General features: G+C 41.6%; 1 protein-coding gene across 1 annotated transcript in view; it reads left to right on the forward strand.

Moving 5' to 3' along the window:
* The first annotated feature begins 12,206 nt into the window (after positions 1-12,206).
* gucy2f (guanylate cyclase 2F, retinal) overlaps positions 12,207-23,418 on the forward strand; it is a 51,450-nt gene continuing 40,238 nt past the window's right edge. The window contains exons 1-3 of the mRNA XM_033030123.1: positions 12,207-13,008; positions 20,245-20,546; positions 22,574-22,928. Of these exons, the coding sequence (XP_032886014.1) occupies positions 12,261-13,008; positions 20,245-20,546; positions 22,574-22,928 (1,405 nt within the window). The 5' untranslated portion in view covers positions 12,207-12,260. The remainder of the gene's footprint in view (positions 13,009-20,244; positions 20,547-22,573; positions 22,929-23,418) is intronic.

A 23,418-nucleotide genomic window follows, 5' to 3' on the forward strand; every position in this document is an offset into this window, starting at 1 on the left:
GAAGTGGTGGAGGCAGGTTCGATTTCATAATTTAAAAATAAATTGGATAGTTATATGGACGGGAAAGGAATGGAGGGTTATGGTCTGAGTGCAGGTAGATGGGACTAGGGGAGAGTAAGTGTTCGGCATGGACTAGAAGGGCCGAGATGGCCCTGTTTCCGTGCTGTAATTGTCATATGGTTATATGTTATTTATGATTTATGTTAATAAAGACAGTGTTTAATTTTCTCAACCTATCCTCATCATAGGAGAAGATAAGACACAAAGTGCTGGAGTAACTCAGCAGGACAGGCAGCATCTGGAGAGAAGGAATGGGTGAGGTTTCAGGTCGAGACCCTTCTTCAGACTGAGAGTCAGGGGAGAGGGAGACAGATATGGAAGGGTTAGGTATGAGAATGAGACATCAAAGGGGATGAAGTTCAAGGAAAATGTAGAATAGATCATAGTTTAGCTAGAAGGTAACAAGCTCGTCATACGTGATTGCCTTTATACGGTGTGGTGTTTCGTTTTCAGAAAATCTAGTTATACAGAACCTTTTCCTTCCAACTGATTACAACTGATCCTGCCTCATTTCCAACTAAATATAGCTCTAGGGGCTAGTGGAGTCAAGGGATATGGGGAGAAGGCAGGCACGGGTTATTGATAGGGGACGATCAGCCATGATCATAATGAATGGCGGTGCAGGCTCGAAGGGCCGAATGGCCTACTCCTGCACCTATTTTCTACGTTTCTATGTAAACCCAGAGGGAAGGATATAGGTGGAGGGGAACAGGGAGAAGGGGGGACAGGATAGTGGGAGAACAGGGTGAGGGGTGGGGACACTGAAAAAGTGAGGGACAAGAGGAAAATGGGGGAGGGGTATTACCTAAAATGGGAGAATTCATGCCTTGGGTTGTAAGCTACTTGAGCAGAATATGTGGTGCTGTTACTCCAGTTGGCCTCGCTCTGGCAAAGGGGGAGAACCAGGGCGGAAAGGTCAGTGTGGGAATGGGAAGAGGAGTTATAATGGTTAGCAACTGGGAGATTCAGTAGGCCTTGGCAAGCATTCGGCGAAACGGTCACCGAGTCTACGCTTGGTCACACCGATGTACAGGAGGCCACATCGGGAACAGCGGATGTGGCAGATGAGGTCGGTGGAGGTACACCGAACTCGAAGAACAGCTGAGGTTGCTGGATGTAGATGCGGGAGGAGATATAGGAGCAGGTGTTGCATCTCCTGTGGTTGCAGGGGAAAGTACCTGGGGAGACGGTGATTTGGGTGGGAAGGGATGATTGAACCGAGGAGTTGCGGAGGGAGCGCCCGCTGTAGAAGGCGGAAAGGGGTGGGGATGGGAGGATGTGACTAATGGTGGTATCACCTTAAGAAGGGTCTCGTTCCAAAAAGTCACCCATTCCATTTCTCCAGAGATGCTGTCTGACCTGCTGAATTACTCCAGCTTTTTGTGTCTATCTTCACCTCTGATGTGATGGATATGCCAGAGAATGATGAGTTTTTCTCGGGGATTGTTGTGAATGTTGCTGAGTGAGCAGAGGACTGCATTCAGAGAAGATGAGAGTGGAGTGGGAAAGGGGAACAAAGAACAAAGTAAAGTGCAACACAAGAACAGATTCTTCGGCCCACAATGTTTGTGCCAAACATGATGCCAAGACTATCCCTCATTTACCTGCATATAATCCATATCCCTCCATTCCCTGCACATCCATATGCACATCCAAAAGTCTCTTGAATGCCACTATCATATCTGCCTCCACCACCAACCCTGGCGGCGAGTTCCAGAAAATCACCATCCTCTGTGTAAAAACATTGCAACAGTTCCTCCAACTGTTAGCTCAAATGAGGAACAGCACCTCATATTTTGCTTGGACAGCCTACAACCCAGCGGTATGAACATTGATTTCTATAACTTCAAGTAACCCTTGCTTTGCCTCTCTCTCCGTTCCTCCCCTATCCTAGTTATCCGATAGTTTCGCTGTCCTCCTGATTAATTTTACTGATTGTACGCCTCCTTGTCACCTTCCCCTCAGCTAACAATGAACCATTCCACATTTCCTTATCATCGTCTGTTTTGATCTGTCGTTTTCACACCATACCCTTCCATATCTCTAGACTCACTCGCCTCCGACTCTCAGTCTGAAGAATGGTCTAGACCAGAAACGTCACCCATTTCTACTCTCCAGGAATGCTGCCTGTCCTGCTGAGTTACTCCAGCATTTTGTGTCTATCTTCGGTGTAAACCAGCATCTGCAATCCCTTCCTAAACACTCCTACTTTTACATCCATGTCATTTATACATCATCACAAACAGCAGAGGTCCTAGCATAGATCCCTGCAAAACTCCACTGGTCACAGACCTTCAGCCTGAATATTGACCTTGGACCACAAGACTCTGTCTTTCTATCAAAAAGCCAGTTCTGAATCCATACGACCAAGTCACTGTTCATCTTGTGCATCTTAATCTTCTGGTTCAGCCTACCATTGAGGTTTATGAAATGCATTACTCAAATCCACCTAGACAACACCCTACCCTCATCGATCATCTTTTTCACCATGGGAGTGGAGAAGTCAAGACGGTTGATGTTGCGTCCGCAGTTGGAAGTAAAAATCCCCAAGGTGGGTAGAATGAGGAGTCCAGGAGGGAGAGGAATGTTGGAGATGGGAGAAGGGGTCATCACTGGGAGGTGAGGACTCCTGACCAGAGAAAAACATCCAAAGGCGGAGGTGATGAATGAAGTGCTCAACGTCATGGCGGCAGGCCCGGAACACATTGAGGTGAGGGCGTGGGGTAGAATGGAAGGCCTCTGCTGAGGACTGACTGTTCTGCACTGGTTAGAGGAAATGGTGGAATCTCCACAGGGGTAAGGGTTGGGGTCAGATCCAGGCACTGAGGGAGATGGAGGGGTGGAGGGAGGCTGAGGGGAGGTACTTTGCTGGGATAATGGGGCTCAGAGGGGGTGTGAGGAGTGGTGCAGGGGTAGGGGTAAGCATTGACCCAGTGGTGTCAGTTTTGAGGCCCCCTGTTGGAAGCAGAGAGCAGTAGGACCCAGGGGAGTCAGGTAGTGTGGAGACCCTTGACCGGGAAGTGGGCCTGGAATCCAGGTGAGTCTGAAGAAGGGACTCGATCTGAAACGGCACTCATTCCTTCTCTCCAGAGATGCTGCCCGTCCCGCTGAGTTACTCCAGCATTTTGTGTCCATCTTTGGTGTAAACCAGCATCTGCCATTCCTTCCTAGGCATCAGAACCTTCAGTATTGCTCACATTATTTTAGTTGTTAAGCTGCTCTATCATTACTTACCCGGGCTTCAGTTCCGGATGCTTTGGTAAAGGCTTGGTAAAACCAATTTTCCCCTCCATCCAGTAGGTTTCCTTAAAGCCCGTGCCCTTTCAGGTGAGTTGATGGCCCTGGTGTGCCAGCGGCAAGTCATGAGGTGAGTTTTGGCAGAGTTCATGGCCTTGGTCCATGGACGGCCAGGGTGCAGGTATGGGTCAGTGATGGCATTGGCATTGGCATTGTTCTTCATTTGAATAACTTTCCATCAGTCTTTGTGAACTGTCCTATTGTTCGGGGAATGCTCAGTAATGTTATTGCGTCAGGCCAACTCCAACAAGTTCTCCACTGAGATTGTCTGGTTTAATTCAGTTCAGTTCTGTTTAGTGTGTGCTAACCAGTCAGCAGAAAGACAATACATGATTACAATCGAGCCATTTACATCATAAGGGAATAACGTTTAGTAAAGCCAGTAAAGTCAGATCAAAGATATACCGAGGGTCACCAATGAGGTAGATAGTAGTTCAGGACTGCTCCCTAGTTGTGGTAGAAACATAGAAACATAGAATGATTCAGATGCCTGACAGCTGGGAAGAAACTGTCCCTGAATCGAGGTGTGCATTTTCACACTTCAGTGCAAGGTAAACGTTTAGTGCAAGGTAAATCCCAGTCACTCTGGGTTCATGCTGCCTATTTTTCACCCTTGTTGTAGCCTCTACTGGCACTAGGTTTGAATCTACACCTTCTGCCCTAACTTATCATTGTAATCATGTTGCATTATCTGTTTCATTTACTGACCAACAGAAAAATAGCCATGTGCTCAGCCCTTCCTGGCACTCTCCTGAATAGTCAGCATCATGAAGAATCCATGATGTGCCACAGAAAGTATATTTATTGTTGATATTGCCCATTCTTTCCATTATTCTGAAACAGTATGTTCCCATTCACAGCATGTGCCTACATCATACCTCTTGGCTCTATATCACACAACCTATTCTCGATCTCCCCACTACACGGCATTTATTTTCTTTCACCAAATTGTTAGATTATCATCATCGGATCATAGGAGCAGAATTGGGCTATTCCGCCCATCGAGTCTGCACTGCCATTCGATCATGACTCTCAACTCCATTTGCCTGCCTTCTCCCCATAATCTTTGTCAACCATACTAATCAAGAACCTATCAATCTCTGCTTTATCCGCAATCTCCGAAAATACCCAATGATTTGTCCTCCACCACTGTCTGTGGCAATGATTCACCACCCTCTGGCTAAAGAAATCCCTCTTCATCTCCATTCTAAAGGCATGTCCTTTTATTCTGAGGCTGTGCCCTCTGGTCCTAGACACTCCCATTATTGGAAACATCCTCTTCACTCCCCCCCCCCCCCATCTCTGCTCCCAAGATGATCTGATATTTAATTAAAGTCTCCTTTCACCCCAAGATTCACCTTTCGCATCAATTGGACCATTGTCTGCTTCCATCTCTGTGGTACCAGTACTTCACTGGCTATATGTTGATTACCACGTTGGATCTTATGGAATGATCTGCTTATGTTCACTGCACTCTTATCATTCCAAGTGCCGATCGTTTTGATCTAACATTCTCTGATACTGCCAGATTAAAATATCCCTTGAGCTTTTCATTGCATCTTTGTATGAGATCTAGTTTGTAATTTGTGGCATGTGAGACGTATACTCACCCACATACATCTTTGGGTTTATCACCAATAACAATACTATCCCCCTCCTCTCATATATGGTGGTATTTCCTAATTTTAGCTGGGACTTTGACAGGTTTATTCCACTTATTCTGTTTTTGGTTATGGCAACTTATATTCCATGTCCATTGCTTGCCATGGTCACCACTCCATATGGAGAATTCCATTCTCTACTTCCTTTGCACTGAATTACTGCCCTGCTACTCGCTCACGTAGCAACATCAGAATCAGAATCAAATCAGAATCAGAATCACACTTTATTCGCCAAGTATGTTTTGCAACATACGAGGAATTTCATTGGCCAGGTCAGTCATACAATTAAAAGCAACAGATCACTCAAAAAAACACATTTTAACATGAACATCCATCACAGTGACTCCTACACATTCCTCACTGTGATGGAAGGCGAAATAAAGTTCAAGTCCCTTCCTTTAGTTCTTCCTCGGTCGTGGGCCTCGAGCCCCCGTTGATGGGATGATATTAACTCCCGTAGCCAGCGGCGTTCGGGCCCTCCGCGTCGAGGCGATCTGCTCCTGCTTCGGGGGGGATGTCAGCTCCCCCGCGCCAGACGATCGAACCTCGCGTCGGGGCTGGTGAACCTTCCACGACGTTGGAGCCCCCCGACTCGGCCTCACCCGAGACTGCAAGCCCTTGATGGTAAGTCCATGGTGGTCGCGGTGGGAGTGATCCCAGGCAAGGGATCAGCTCCGATGTTAAGTCCACGCCCCGTGGTGGGGCTCACGACAGTCCGAGGAGGCTTCCAGCTCCAACGATGGTAGGCCGCAGAGCCCGGAGAATGTGATCCGAAAATCTCCGGGAAGGTAAGAGCTTGAAAAAAAGTTCCCCCCGATCCCCTCACACCTCCCCACACATAAAACAAACCGAAGAACATTAAAACAAACTTTTAACGCACTACAAAAGTAACGACACCTATTCCTATCCAGAGATGCTGCCTATCCCGCTGAGTTACTCCAGCATTTTGTGTCTATTTCCAACAAGTTAGGTTCCATCGTGACATCCAGTGCAGTCCGCGTAGTTTTAGATTATTAGATTAGATTAGATTAGATAGCCTTTATTGTCATTCAGACCGAAGTCTGAACGAAATTGAAGCAGTCATACATACAATACAATACAATACAAAACAACAATAAACACATATTAACATCCACCACAGTGAGTCCACCCAACATCTCCTCACTGTGATGGAGGCAAAAGTCTTAGGTCTCCAGTCTCTTCCCTCCTCTTCTCCCTCTGCGCTGAGGCGATACCCCCCGGGCGATGTTACAACTGTCCCGCGGCTCAAACACCACGGCCCGGGGTGGTCGAAGCTGCCGCCCACCAGTCCTGCTGACACAGCCGCTGGCCCGCGGCCGAACCCCGGACTCAGGCCACCGCCGCCAGAACACCGTCCCAGCCACCGGAGCACCGTTCCAGCCCCGAGCCGGATCGCCCTCACGTGAGTACCGTTACCGTCTCAGCCTCGCGCCAGGCCGCCCCGGCATGGGCGCCGCTCCTCCCTCGGGCTGGGCTGCCCCGGCATGGGCGCCGCTCCTCCCTCGGGCTGGGCCGTCGCAACATGGGCGCCGCTCCTCCCTCGGACTGGGAACGCCGTACCTCCCCGAGCTCGGCCACTCCGACGAGAGCACCGTTCCTTCCTCGGGCCGGCCGTCCTCACGGAAGCGTCACAGCCCCTCACGAAAGCACTGTTCCAGCCCCGAGCCGGGCCGTCCTCACGGGAGCGAGCCCAGTGCGAGCCCTGGCGGGCTCTGCCTCCTGAGCCTCGAGGTCGCCAGCTCCGCCATTAGGCCTCAGCGCAGACGGAGGCAGAGAAGGGGAATACGACAAAAAAGTAGTGATTGCAATTCCCCCAGTGACCACCTCTGGGTGCTTTGGTTTCCCCCCACATTGCAAATGTGCTCAAATTACTTGGCTTTGCTAAAGTTACCACCAGTGTAGGTAAGGTGGGAGTAGTATCTGGAACTGCAGTGGGACAGAGAGAGAGAGTGCAGAAGGGGGAAGAGGACAGACGGGGAGACTGTATGGACCGCAATGGTTTAGTTTCGTTTCGTTTAGAGATACAGCGTGGAAACAGGCCCTTCGGCCCACTGAGTCCCTGCCGACCAGTGATCCCCACACATTAACACCAAGCCTGCACACACTGGGGACAATTTACACTTATACCAAGCCAATTAAGCTACAAACCTGTACGACTTTGGAGTGTGGGATGAAACCGAAGATCTCGGAGAAAACCCACGCAGGTGATGGGGAGAATGTACAAACTCCCTACACTCAGCACCCGTAGTCGAGATCAAACCCGGGTCTCTGGCATTGTAAGTGCTGTAAGGCAGCAACTCTACTGCTGTGCCACCGTGTTGTTGCTTTAGTCGCACACTCTTTTTCTTGCTGGCATCCTTAGTGGTTATTTTGAAAGTTGAAACTACTGCTGACTCTTTTTTAAAACAACTGTTAAATCTTCTATGGTGTTCAGAAAGTTGATGATTATTTATATGCACAAGATGGAAGTAGATTTCAGAAACCTATTTGATAGACCCATCTAGTGGCCAGTGAATGCAAGTACAATCCAGTTGATACAGCACCTTGAGTATCTGGAAGAAACGTTTAGCAGTTATATTTATCCTCTCGTCCTGCTGTGAGATTTAGTATTGCTGTGATACTGAAACATAATCTCAAGGTCATTGACATACACAGCTTTGCAACGTATTGGTTTAAAGTATTTGCATTTCCATGGCCAGTACATAAGCTGCAATCTGTATTATCTAATGAGGTATTTGTGCCCTATGCAGTTGTTTGTCTCACAAATGCATTTTGTGGATAAATGTTTTATCCAGGACAGGCACAATAAATAGAAGAGTGTGAAGCCTGTTTCAGTGCTGCTAAATGGCAGAAGGTGTTAAGAAATCTAATGTAATAGAATTTAATCAGATCAGCATCTAAAGACTTAGACCTTGTTAAACTGAGAATGAGGGCAAGTAACAAATTCATTTCATTACCTTGAAAACTGGTAAGTTTAACTTTCTATTCAATGGCTTAAAAATCACATATAAAATTGTTAGTAAGATAATAAAAATAATATATTTTTGATGATGGTATTGGTGGATTAAGCTAGCGTTGTCTTTGTTGCAGGAGGCTGTACAATGAATTGTAGGTCGGTTTTTGTTTAGTATCATTAGTTAGTATTACAATTGCAGTGAAGTATTAGGATATTAGGAGCAGAATTACAATATTTGACGTGTCAATTTTCAAACTTGCAAATTAAATTCCAGCATTTTTCTTTTGCTGTTTATACTTCTAACTCTGCAAATAATTAATTTTGTGTATTGAGTTGTACAATGTGTGTGGTATTTTTCATGGGCCATTGGGCAGCGTATATGAAATAATTCAACTGCAAAGTATGTGAAAGAGCTGGCATGTTGGTTTTGGATAGATCTTTACATAGAAATTTTAGTTAAACATTTATTTCACCTTATCCCTTATAGCCCCTGTCCCACTTTCACGACCTAATTCACGACCTCTGCCGAGTTTTCCCTTGACTCATATTCGCAGCATGATCGCCACAAAGTCGTAGGAGGTCGTAGGTAGGTCGTAGCAGGCCGTGATGCTAGTCGTAGGTACACGTGGCATCAAGTAGGTCGCAATGTTTTTTCTAGCCTGATAAAAAATGTCCACAAGTAAAAAAAAGGTCGGCATGGTAAAAATCGATACTTTTACTCTTAGGTAGGTCGTAGGTAGGTCTGTAGTGGGTCGTGATGCTAGTCGTAGGTAGTCGTAGGTGATCGGAGGCAGTCGAAGGTAATAGCTCCGGGGTGAAAAAAAGGTCAGTAGAAAAAAAAGGTAATTTAAACAGCAGAATGTCACCTCTGTCACTCCAAGGCATGTTCATTCATAGCTGGAGAGATTTTTGGAGATGAGACTTGTGTTTTAAAGATGGCACCAAAAAGGCAGCAGCGCAGGGGGAGGGCACAACCCTAAAAAAAACCTGCCAAAAACCAATAGTTGCCCACCCAGGAGGAGGAGTGGCAGGAGGTGATGCCACAGGAGGTGATAGTGCAGGAGGAGGTAGCCCTGCATGAGAGATCCCTGGAGGAGGAGACCAGGGGGGTAGTATATGCCCCCACCACCACCCCATCCTTCACTGCCTCATTTGAAGGCAGCAAAGCAGCCCTTTCTCCTGTGTCTGACACAGCATCAGAGGCAGATGCCCCATTGGTGGTGAGGGAGGGCTGGAGGAAGGTTATGCCCTACACCTTCACCAGGCAGCAGGAGTGGGACCTTGAGGAATGGTTCCAGCAGAATGCCATCCTGTACGTAAAGGAAGATGGGGGGTACAGGGACAGGGACAAGAATGGCATGCTTGCCATCCACTGCCCCACATGTGTGCTTCAAGTTCCATCTTTTGTCAAAGCCCAGCGCCACTCTCTTCCAGTCAACTGGTGTACTGGGACAGTCCATCACATCATCTCCATTCACCCATTGAGACCTATTCTTGTGCTTCCTCTTCACCCTTGCTCTTCCCCATCTGCCTTTCTTAAAAGGCTGCTGAAGCAAAAGGGCTACTGTAATTCCTGGGATGTCAGGACTTTCATATGAAGAAAGACTGGATAGACTCGGCTTGTACTCGCTAGAATTTAGAAGATTGAGGGGGGATCTTATAGAAACTTACAAAATTCTTAAGGGGTTGGACAGGCTAGATGCAGGAAGATTGTTCCCGATGTTGGGGAAGTCCAGAACAAGGGGTCACAGTTTAAGGATAAAGGGGAAATCTTTTAGGACCGAGATGAGGAAAACTTTTTTCACACAGAGAGTGGTGAATCTCTGGAATTCTCTCCCACAGAAGGTAGTTGAGGCCAGTTCATTGGCTATATTTAAGAGGGAGTTAGACGTGGCCCTTGTGGCTAAAGGGATCAGGGGGTATGGAGAGAAGGCAGGTACAGGATACTGAGTTGGATGATCAGCCATGATCATATTGAATGGCGGTGCAGGCTCAAAGGGCCGAATGGCCTACTCCTGCACCTATTTTCTATGTTTCTATGTAAACAGCAGTAAAACGTACATGGTCGAAGCCAGTCTTCAACAAAGTCGAAGGAGGTCGACGGAGGTCTTCTTCATAGTCATGGGAGATCTTCAACATAGTCGTGGGAGTTCTTCAACAGGAGGTCGTAGACATAGTCGTGGAAGGTCGTAGGAGGTCGTAGCTTACCGCGACCTTGATTTTTATTTTACGTCGTTTAAGGTCGTCAGAGGTCGTGAATTAGGTCGTGAAAGTGGGACAGGGGCTTTACTGGATGTTGCAGTTGCAGTTATATAAGACATTGGTAAGGCCGCATTTAGATTATTGTGTTCGGTTCTGGGCACCATGTATAGGAAAATAAACTAAACTGAGAACGTAGAACACAGAATAATAGACACAAAATGCTGGAGTACTGGGCCTGTCCCACTTAGGCGATTTTTTCGGCAACTTCCGGCGATTGTCATAGTCGTAGCAGGTCGCCGAAAAACCAGTGACTGGACCCCCCACGACAATGTCTACAACAATGTCTACAACAACCTACCACCTAGTCAACGTCAAGCTACGGCAAGCTACTGACAACCGGCGACCCATTAGGACGTCCACCTGTGACCACACCTACGACAACCTACGTCCACCTGTGACAAGCTATGACAAGGTAAGACAATACAGTCGCCAGTACCTGTCGCCGGTACCTGTCGCCGGTTGACGTAGGTAGTCACCAGTGGAATTCACCAAAGTCAGCACCAGCAACAACCTACGTCATCCTGGCGACAACCTACGACAGCACCTACGTCAGAAGTCAAGCTACGCTCATTGGCGTCAAGCCAACCGTCGCCGACTGTCGCCGAAAAGTTTTGAACATTTCAAAATCCAACGGCGACCAGAAAAAAGGTACGACTCTTTGAGCGACTGAGGAGACCATACCGGTGACACCCCGGCCACCAAGTGGCGACAGCCTAGTCACCTGTAGTTGCCTAAAAAATTGCCTAAGTGGGACAGGCCCATAACTCAGCAGGTCAGGCAGCAACTCTGGAGAAATAGAATAGGTGATGTTTCGAGTCGGACTTCTTCAGACTGAGAAATAGAGTTACTCCAGCATTTTGTGTCTATCTTCGGTATAAACCAACATTCACAGTTCCTTTCTACACATAGAACTATATGGCAGAGGATCCAGCCCTTCAGCCCATAATATGCCGAATATGATACCATCTCCTCTGCCTGCACGAGATCCATATCCCTCCATTCCCTGCACATGCATGTCATAGAGTCATGGTCACACAGCATGCCCATCTACACCAGTCCCATCTGCCCACGATTGGCTCATATTGCTCTAAACCTTTCCTATCCATGTACCTTGTCTAAATGTCTTTTAAATGTTGTAATAGTACCTGCCTCAATTACCTCCTCTGGCAGCTATTCCATATACCCACCCACTGTGTGAAAAAAGTTGCCTCTTAGGTTCCTATTAAATCTTTCCCCCCTCACTTTAAACCCATGTCCTCTGGTTCTTGATTCCCCTATTCTGGGTAAAAGACTGTACATTTACCCTATCTATTCCCATCATTATCTTATACACCTCTATAAGATCACACCTTGTCCTCAAATGGATGATGCTGTAAATTACCTAATGTTAGTAAACAACAAATAGACGAGATGTTGAAGGGAATATTGAGTGTTCATTTCTATTCCCATCACGCAGATTTGCTTGTCTATAATCCGCTAAAAGAAATCAGGGGCGCACAGACAAATATTCTTCCCTGTTTACAAGTGACGCTTGGTCACCACAATGTACCTCTGCTGCTGCTCCTCTTCATTATAGATTTAGCCACTCGGATCTTCTCATTGATTTCAGCAGGACCAAAGGCATTATGTTGTGTAAGGACATATAGGAAGGTATCCTGACAAAGCCATCAGAATATCAAAACATACATTCAAGGCTCAGTCAAAATGTGTGAACATTCCCAGGAAGGATTCTTCTTCCTCGTGTCCGGCCATCTTCTATGTCACGTCTTTCCGGTCAATCAGTGACGGTTGACGGTCGGTGGTTGCAGAATTGGCTACTTCAGTCAGTCACTGTGATACAGTTTCTGTCGTAGGCATTGCCCGGGATGCGCCACGTGGAGGCTTCTGCTTGCATCCCCCAGGAAGGATAAACTTATGTCTATTTCTCTTTTGCAGGACACTGAATTTGGACTAAGCATTAATTGCATCTTCCTACTGTTCGTCTGGACTGCTGGAGGGGAATCATGTTACAGTGCTCCTCCTACTATTCTGGCTTTAGGTCGAAGATATCGAGTCATCTAATCTGGATTAACAAGGGAAACCTCCCACAGTTTGCATCCTGTTCCTTGTCCCCATTTCAATTTTATTGGATGACTCTGGCCGTACTAACCCTTCCTTGCTCTGTACATTGTATAACGTACAAGGTGGGGGTCATGGGACCCTGGGAGTGTGACCCTATTTTTGCCAAAGCTCTTCCAGACATTGCTGCTAAATTGGCTATTGATCAAATCAACCAAGATTCCTCTTTAAGTCTTGGCAACCACCTAGATTATGTAATATTAAACGAAGACTGTCAAACCTCCAAAGCATTAGTTACTTTCCATGACTATTCAGGCATGGCATCTGGATTCATTGGTCCAGTCAATCCGGGCTACTGTGATGCTGCCTCCCTTCTAGGGAAAAATTGGAACAGAATCATATTTTCCTGGGCTTGTGTTAATTATGAATTGGATGATGCCATGAATTACCCAACATTTGCAAGAACTTTGCCATCTCCAACACAAGTACTCTCCAAGGTGATGAAATACTTCCGGTGGGCACACGTGGCCATCATCTCATCGACTGAAGACATTTGGGTGGATACAGCTGTGACCTTGGCCAGCGCTCTCAGGAAACAAGGCATGCCAGTGCGCACTGTGTTGTCAGTGGCCAATGAACTAGGAAGTATCAGAAAAGTTCTAGAGGAAATAAAATCTCTTGAGAAACTTCACAGTATGTATACATTTTTATCTGTTGTGGATTTAACCAGTATAAACATATAGCGTGTTTTCTACTGATTCCGTTGATCCCTGACGTTGCAGTTGTGCAGATTGTTCACCACCACCCAGTTTTTCAGTGTACCTTTACCTGGTTATTGGGTGAATAATGAAACCAGTCTTATAACCTCTATTTCATTGTTCTTCCAAATTCACAATGGGACTTTAGAGATACAGTGCGGAAACAGCCCCATCGGCTCATCGAGTCCGCATCGACAAGCGATACTAACACGATCCTACACTCTAGGGGCAATTTTACCGAAGCAAATTCACCTACAAACCTGTACATATTCGGAATGTGGTAGGAAACCAGAGCACCCAGAGAAAACCCATGTGGTCACAGGGAGAACATACAAACTCCATCCAGACAGCACCTGTAGTCAGTATCAAACCTGGGTCTCTGGTGCTGTGAGGCAGCAACTCTGGTGCTCTAAGGCTGCTCTTAATATCTATGTTGCTCTTTACATTAAGCACCTTCTTGAAAGACAGGGATGGGCAACAAATTCTACTCAGGCTATGTGCGATGTATACCATCTCCATTGTACATGGAATGCACTAGGTTCTGGACCAAGAGCTGGGAAATTGCATCAGGCTGGATAGTCCCTCTTTAACTCACAGAGGTTAAATGTAACATAGAATCAAAGAATCATGGAAATCAGCGCTTTGGTTTCCAAAGAATAGCTAACCAGTGTAATCCTAATTCCCAGAACTTTCTCCATGACTAAGAGTTGATCCAAGCTCCATGCCCCATGGCTAATGGTCATTTGCTAAGATTACTCCCTATCCCTCTTTTTAGATTTTTATAATATTTAAATTAAATCTCCTCTCAGTTTCCAAAGTAAAAAGTGTCCAGATCAAACTTTCCCCATACCTAACAAACTCTTATCCTGCCATCAAAGTTGTATGTTCTCTATACTCTCCTGCAGGTAATCATATCCTTCCCATTATGTGGTGAGCAGAACAGTACATCTTAACCCAGCTGAGGCCTTTTTTTCTTTAGCAGTAACAGAATTTCCCTAATATTACATTTGATATCTCAACCAGTAAAGGAAATTCCCTCTTAATTTCCAGGTCTGGTCAAAGTTAAATATCATACAGACTCTGAAGTGAAAGTAGGAAATGAAAAAATGATTCAGAGAGAGTCAGAGAAATAGGCGAGACAGAAAGAGACAGTTAAAGTTAAGCACTTAAAAAAAAAAATTCATGCAATAATGTTAGAGTCATTGGCAGAAGCACGGATTCAGGCCCTTCAGCCCAACTTCATTAAACCAACCAAGTCCATCTACACTAGTCCCAGTTCCCAGCATTCGACTTATATCCCTGTAATCTTTTCCAAATGAGCTCCAAAGGCATGAAACATACTTGTAAAGATAGTTTTCAGTGCTGAGTAATTGTTTGGCAGTAACAACTTCTTAGAAGCTGACTGATCACAAGGCATCAACAATTCCCTTATGCTTGAATGACCGTCCGAATGTTTTATGTGTATCACTCAATTAAATAGCAATGATTGTTCGGGGAAATGTTTAAAAGGGACCTGTGGTTCAACTTTTTCACATATATATGGTGGGTATATGTATGAGCTGCCAGAAGAAGCTACAGAGGTGGGGTTGAAAAGACGTTTGGGCAGGTACTAGGACAGAGAAGGTTTAGTGGGTTATGGGCAAATCACAGGCAATGGGACCAGCTCAGATAGATATCTTGGTCAGCGTGGATGAGTTAGGTCAATTCTATGATTTTAGGATTTGTTCTCTTTTCTGTCCATGAAACCCTCCAGGAACTCTGCAGCTTTAGTACATTCTCACTGCGTTACATTTAAAACTCAGTTCCACCTTCAACTTGGGTACATTTTGTCTCAGTCATTCAATACACTTGACTTGAAAGCAGTAGAGACTATTGTGTAACGGTTCATGTATTGAGACATCTAGAGGTTGTCATAAGCCGTACTGTAAATGTAAGTACTTTCCTTAACTCTTATTTCTCAAAAGGAAATATAGCATCTCTATGCCACCTTTCAGCACATCTCGTCAACACAGCCAATAAAATGCTTATGTATTGTAGGAAATGCAACCACCAATCTGTGGTTCAGGCAGGCTGCCTTAAGCAGCGGATGTGATAATCACATCATCTATTTTACACATTTTTTTTTTTTTTTTTTTGAAAATATTTTTTATTGGAGATAGGTACATAACCTATTTACATCATTACAGTCTTACATTTTTAAATTGATAATATTGTCAATTATTATTACATTGTCTCCAATACCTTTTGCCTTTTTTTTTTTTAAACTAGATAGAACTAAAGAGATAGATGAAGTAAAGAAAGAAAAGAAAGAGAAGAAAAACAAAAACAAAAACAAACAAAACAAAAAAAAAAAAAAAGGAAAAAGATAGTTAAAGAAGAATGGAAAAATTTATTAAAATAAAAAAAACTTCATTCGAGATATATTCGTACATTTCAAAGTATAGTATTTCATCCATTCTTTAGCCCGAGTGCTAGTCAGGTTCCTGTGCTGAACTATTCTGACCCTTTAAGTAATCAATAAAAGGAGACCATGTTCCAACGAATAATTCCTGTTTGTCCAACAGGGAAAATCTGATTCTTTCCACGTTTAAGGTCTCCGTCATTTCTATAATCCACATTTTGATTGTGGGGGCCGTAGGGCCTTTCCAAAATTTTAGAATTAATTTTTTTCCTGTTATTAAACTATAATCAATAAAGTTTCTTTGTGTTGTTCTAAGTGTTTGATTTAATTAATTCTAATATTCCGAGTATTATTAATTTTGGATCTGGGTCCAATTGTGTGCTGGTTACTTTAGATATTATACTAAAAATATTTACCCAGAATTTTTTAATTTTTATACAGTTTGCAAACATATGAGATAATGTAGCTTCTAAATGTTGACATTTATCACATATAGGTGAGATATGTTGAAAAATTTTATGTAGTTTTGTTTTTGAATAATGTAACCTATGTATTACTTTAAATTGTATTAGAGAATGTCTGGCGTTTAGTGAACACTGATGTATGTGTTGCAAACTTTCTTCCCAAGTATCTTTCGTTATTACTTGATTTAATTCTTTTTCCCATGTTTGTCTGTGTAAGTCCGTCGAAGGAATGTCACTGTCTAATAAGATATTATATATATAAGATATTAATTTTTCTGTATTAGGATGTTTGTTCCAACATTCATCAAGAATTTCTGAATTTCTAATTCGAAAAATTTGCGAGTTCGATTTTACATAATCTCTAAATTGAAGATATCTGAAATAATCATTTCCTCGAAGTCCATAAGTCTGTTGCAACTCCTGAAATGTCAGAAAAGTGCCTTCCTTGTAAAGTTGTCCCATATTTTTAATTCCATAATTCTTCCATTGTGTAAAACCCCCGTCCAACCATGAAGGCTTAAACAAAGGATTATTCACAATTGGAAGAAAAAGTGATAAATTATCTAATTTTAATGTCTTTTTTAATTGTTTCCAAATTCGTATAGCACTAAATATTATAGGGTTTTCCCTATAAATTTTTTTGTTTAATTTAGACGTAGCAAATAATATCGAACCGATATCAAAAGGTAAACAATCTTCCTTTTCCATTTTTAACCAGTCTGGTTGATGATCTATTTCTTCCAACCAGAAATTCATATTTTTAATATTAACTGCCCAGAAATAAAACAAAAAATTGGGTAAAACCAAGCCTCCATTTATTTTTGATTTACACAAGTGTCTTTTGTTTATCCTATGATTCTTATAATCCCAGATAAAATCATTAACAATAGAGTCCAATTTAAAAAAAAAGTTTTTTGCCAGATATATCGGAATTGTCTGAAAAAGGAATAATATTTGCGGTAAAAAAATCATTTTTATGGCATTAATTTTGCCAACCATTGAGATAGGAAGTGTTTTCCAGTATTGAATATTCTTATGTAGTTTGTTCAGTAATGGGGGAAAATTTGCTTTAAATAATGATGTATATATCTTAGTTACATAAATACCTAGATATTTAAATTTTTCATTTACTATTTTAAATGGAAATTGTTGTATTATCTGTTTGTTATGTTCCCTTATTGGCATAATTTCACTTTTATTCCAATTTATTCTGTATCCTGAAAGTGAACCAAATTGGGTTATTAGCTTTAATAAGTTTGGAATACTAATTTCTGGTTTTGTAATGTAAATTAATACATCATCTGCGTATAGAGAAATTTTATTCACTGTGTCCTTTGTGTTATACCCATGTATTTCCGGATGCCCCCTAACTGTTTCTGCCAGTGGCTCAATAGCAAGCGCAAATAATAATGGAGATAACGGGCATCCTTGTCTACAACCTCTAGATAGGCTAAATTTAGATGACAACCTTTGGTTTGTAAATATTCTAGCCGTGGGATTTGTATATAACAGTTTTATCCATGTACAGAATTTCTCCCCTAGCTGCATATTTTCCATCACCGAAAATAAATAAGACCATTCGACCTGATCAAATGCTTTTTCAGCGTCAAGTGAAATTATTGCTAGATCTTCATTAATAATTCTCTTGGAATATATAATATTAAATAATCTTCTTAGATTATAATATGAGTACCGTTTCTGAATAAAGCCTGTTTGGTCAGGGTGTATTAATTTATTCATCACTGTACTTAATCTATGCGCTAGTATTTTAGTTAAAATTTTCTGATCTGTATTTAAAAGTGCAATTGCTCTGTATGATCCCGGGTCTTCCGGTTCTTTATCAGCTTTAGGAATAAGTGTTATTATAGATTCATTTAAAGTGTCTGGAAGTTTCTGTTGAGTATATATATACTCATACAGTCTTTGTAAACGTGGGCTAAGCAAATCATAAATTTTTTAATAAAATTCGGAGCCTAAACCATCTGGTCCTACTGCTTTACCATTTTTTAAAGAGCCAATAGACTCCTCAATATCCTTTATCGTAATCTCCCTTTCTAATAATTCTCTATCGTTTGAATCTAAACCTTTTAAATTACATTTTATTAAAAAATCTGCTATTCCTTCTGATTGTGCTACGGTTTTAGTTGAATAAAGGTTATGATAGTATTGGAGAAATCTATCATTTATGTCCTTGGGCATTTTTAATAATTCTCCTGTCTCTGTTCTAATTTTACGAATTGTTTTTTCCCCTTCCATTTTTCGTAACTGACGTGCTAATAATTTTTGTGGTTTGTCTCCAAATTCAAAATGTAATTGTTTGGTTTTTTGATAAAGTTTTATTACTTGTTCTGAATACATTTTATTTAATTTGTATTTCAATACAGCAATTTTATTATGTTTTAAAGTAGATGGCATTCTCGCATTTTCTATATCTAGTTGCTTGATTTCACTTTCCAATGTTTGTTGCTTAATCCTGTTCTCTTTATTATAAAATGCTTGAGCAGAAATTAATGTACCTCGAACATACGCTTTAAACGTTTCCCACATAAGAGAAGTAGGTGTGTCAGGGTTGTCATTTACCTCAAAAAATATTTGAATCTGTTTAATAATATATTCCTGGCATGATCTTTCGTTCAAAATTTGTGGGTTAAATCTCCAATATGCTTGTTTCTCGGACATTCCATTTAATTTAATCATGAATGTTACAGGTGCGTGATCTGAGATTATAATGTTATGGTATTTTGAATTATAAATAAATGGGATAAACGTAGAGTCAACTAAAAAATAATCTATTCTTGAGTATGTTTTGTGTACTGGTGAGTAAAATGAATATTCCCGTCCAGTTGGGTTTTCTATTCTCCAGACATCCTTAATATTAGTGGTATTAATAAATGAATTTAGAAATACACTTGATTGAGATTTTACTTTTTTTTGCCTTGATGATCTATCTAAGTATGAATCTAATGTACAATTGAAGTCTCCTCCAATTATTAATTTATATTGTGTAAATTCAGGAATTTTATTAAATGTTTTATTAAAAAACTTGGGGTTATCAAAATTAGGCCCATAAACATTAAGAAGAATCACTTTTTCTCCATTTAACTCTCCAACTAATATAATATATCTACCATCAATATCCACTATTGTTGAAGAGTTCTTAAAAGGTATTCCTTTACGAATTAGTATTGCAACTCCTCTGGACTTATGGGAAAAGGAGGAATGATATGATTCAGCGATCCACTTAGCTTTAAGTCTATGTTGAGATTCCTTTTTAAGGTGTGTTTCTTGAAGAAATATTATATCTGTTTTGATTAAATTTAGATGTGCCAAAACTTTACCTCTCTTAATTGGTTAATTGATTCCCTTGACATTCCAACTACAAAATGTTATTCCCTGACCCCCTCTTGTCATATTAACATCTTGCATATTGTTTCTAAGGTGGTCTATAACCGAGCAGAAGGTACAACACATAGAACCTGACCCTGCTCCCGAACCTCAAATAGATGAATTTAAAATCATATACATCGCTCTTCCGAACACATCTCCTTGTATTAGTCTTATTTTTCCATTCAAACATTAAGTTATAAAAATATTTAAAGTGAAAAAAGTGATAGAGTTGATCTATTTTATACATTTTGATTGAGGGATTAATATTGTTGGGGCCTTACTGAGAAACATCCCCTGGTCTTTCATAAAGTAGCTACGGCATCTGTTATATCCTTCAGAGAAGGCCCGTTTAACATCTCATCCAAATGGCAGCACACCTTGGGTGATTTTGTGTGCTTGTGGCTGAGTGAGATTTAAATTGAAAGCTTTTGACTCAAAGGAAAGAGTTCTCCAACTGAGCCACTGGTCACATCATATTCTTATCAATTTTTAGAAGTGTTTTGAGCCTGGCCATTTGGCATTTTACCTGTATTTCCCAATACAAGGACAATTAAAATTGATTTGTTAATTAAATTAGTTTATATGGACAATGCATAGGCATAACATCGAATTGTATTAGATTATCAAACCTCAACAATAAATATATTCTGGTGATGGTGTAGGAATGAACTACAGATGCTGGTTTACACTGAAGATAGACAGAAAATACTGGCGTAACTCAGCGGGACAGGCAGCATCTGTGGTGAGAAAGAATGGGTTCCTTCTATCCAAAGATGCTGCCTGTGGCGCTGAGGTACTCCAGCATTTTGTATCTATCTATTCTGCTAATGGTGTTGGGTTGGTATGTTACACTTCCTGACAATAAGGTAGATTATGAATCTTCAAACATCATAATACAATTTTTCTGTATGCTTTCCAGTGGTCATCATGTGTATGCACTCCGTTCTCATTGGAGGCAGGGTGCAGAAACAGGTTTTGGAGGTTGCCGATGACTTGCGGATGACCGATGGCAGTTACGTCTTTATACCATACGATACTCTTCTCTACAGTCTCCCCTACCAAAACACACCCTACCCAGTGTTGGTGAACAACTCCAAGCTACAAAAGGCTTACGACTCGGTGCTGACTATCACTGTTGATTCAACAAATATGTCATTCCATCAGGCATTTAAAGAACGTGTGCAGAACCAGGAAATTGTAACTAACCTGAACCCTGAGCAGGTACCCTGGATTTTTAACTTATTCGTCTTATTTTATAATCACTTTTACTTATGAAATGAAGTGAATTTAGAATTTAGAAACAAGGAACTGTAGATGCTGGTTTACACACAGGGGCACAAAGTGCTGGAGTAACTCAAATGTTTTCAGGCAGCATCTCTGGAGAACATGGATAGGTGATGTTTCGGGTCAGGACCCTTCTTCAGACTGAGGAAAAGTCCTGACACAAATCATCACATATCCATGTTGTCCAGAGATGCTGCCTGTCCCGCTGAGTTACTCCAGCACTCTGTGTCCTTTTGGGGGATAGGATTAACTCAGATTCCTTGCCCAAGTATCCTTTCCTCAAGGATTATTTGAAACACACATTTCAGAAAACAATTTGATCATTCCCATTAAAACAAAACCCCAACGGTCGTTCTTGCTTTCTTACCAGGAGTGAAACTATTATTTGGAAGAATTTACTTTTCTTCCTGAGTCAGAGGTTAAGGCATCCTTCGTCTTTCTAACTGAGATCAGCACACTTCAGTGGTCTTTTTGGTCTTCTGGACTCAATAACCATGTTGTTTGGTGCATTTAATTGTCAAGTCACATTTCCTCCGTGTGGCTGTACATTCTGCTTGATTTTCTATGACCTAAGTGGCAAGGCCAAGCACAATGGGCGTGGAAAAAATAATCAGATCCTAATGTTCTACAGCAGTTTGAATTAAAAAAAACATAGCATTAAGCTGATCAATCCATATTTATTGATGGTTAAATTATTAAACAAAAACTGAGAGACTATGTAAATCTACAATTTAAAATATACACATTAATTCATGACAGTCAACATTGATTTATTATGGGTAAATCAGATTTGAGGTTTTCGAGAATAGCAACACATAGAAATGGTAAAATTAATATAAAATCTATATTTACTGCAAATTGGTCAGTGTTCCAAATTGACTCAGGGATCCCATGCTGGGTCCAAAATCGACCCAGTAGCAGGAAGCAAAAGATATTCATTAGCCTGGGTTATAATGAGTGGAAGGATGTTTGTAGGAGAGGGTCAGGGCTGGGTCCTTAACATTTTGGATCATGAGATTTGCTGATGGTACAAAAAAGTGGCCATGTGGTTGTGAGAGAGGATGAAAGATACTACATCCACAAAAATGATAAATTAAACCCACTCGAGAAACGAGAGGCTATGGAAGCAGACAAATCAAAGAAATAGAAAGAAAAGACTCACTGAGCTACTCCAGCACTTTGTGTCTATCTTTGAAATATTAAATAAATTGTTAATCTCTGAAGTAGCAAAAACATTGGAGAGCATGTTCACAGACAGGCAGATACATTTCTTAACAAGGCATAAGAAACTATCTTTCTTTTGCTGACTAAGCATAAAATAGAAGATCAGCAAAACAACTTCAAACACTATTGTTGGTTTGTTTATACCATTCTGATCACCACACTCCACGATGCATCTGAAAGGGTTGAAAGGAATGTAAGAGATGCTGCCTAGGCTGAAAATATCCAGCTATGATGAAAGATTGGCTAGGCTGGGTTATTTTCTTTGTAATAGATGGGAGATGTATCCAAGATGATTTGGATGAAACAGAAATGGCGGAGAGATTGAACATTGGAGAGCATTGATTTAAGGCCAATTGCATTGATTCAGAGAACAGATTTAGTACTTACTGCCCGAAAGTATAAGAAAAATTGAAATTCTGGCCATGTTTAAGCAAAACGTGGATGCTTTTTGTACCACAGCCTCCAGGCTACCAACTGAGATCTAGGCTAGAATGCACACGGTGACTCAAATGGAAGTTTTCATACTTTTATATTAGATGGTTGTATCTAGGCATGAACATATAATTCCTGAATTATTTTTAAAAGATATGTTGTCCCTATTTTAAATATTTGCTTTATACATCCTTATATGCAATTCTTAATGGAAATTGCCAAACATCTCATGGTATATTTACATTAAACTGCTAATAGTGGATTTTTAAATAGAAAAGGCTTTCAAACATTTTCTTTATGCTCGCCAGGTATCACCTCTGTTTGGAACAATCTACAATGCGATCTATTTCCTTGCAACAGCCATGCACAACAATAGAAAACACAGAGCCTGGATGTCCGGTAGCAACATAGCAAAGTTTTCCAAAAACATCAGGTTTGAAGGATTTAACCAAAGGATCGGGACAGATGAAAATGGGGAAAGCTTCACTGATTATGTAATCCTGGACACTGATGGTACAGGAAATGAGTTGCATCGCACTTACCTCATTGATATGGAAGCTGACCTAATTCGGTTAACCGGGCAGGTAATTCACTTTCCCAATGGAGTCCTGCCAAAGACCGACTCTGCCTGCTGGTTCATCCATGGGAAAATCTGCACTGGAGGTAGGGAGCCATGCTTCCAATTCTTTAGCTTCATTTAAGAATCAGTTTCCCATCAAAAATGACAAATAGAAAATTTCACTGATGTTCTTAAATATTTTATAAATTCTAATACTTCCAGAATTATTGCGGATTTTAAGGAACGGACTTTAATTGTCATAGTAGATCTCTAAATTTTTCCTGGATATAATAATATTACTCTCTCAGATATAGTTTTAAAGTACGCTGCTGATTGAGGTCTTCAAACCTCTCTTTGTGGATCTTGGTAACAGCTTCCAAGTGCAGAAGACTGGTGAGATGGTCACCCCCGACTGTGTGCACGTGAAAGTGATATCCAGTAACATGTATATTATATTTCTGGGCAAACATTAATAAATTCTAGGTCATCAAAAACAATTTAGATCTGCAAGACTAAGGTCTGTTACTCTGGGTTCTATAACACCACCAGATATCTATCTATCTACGTATATATTTATTTAAAGATTCATCTTCC

This window comes from Amblyraja radiata, chromosome 12 (assembly GCF_010909765.2).
Source record: "Amblyraja radiata isolate CabotCenter1 chromosome 12, sAmbRad1.1.pri, whole genome shotgun sequence".
Lineage (NCBI taxonomy): Eukaryota > Metazoa > Chordata > Chondrichthyes > Rajiformes > Rajidae > Amblyraja > Amblyraja radiata.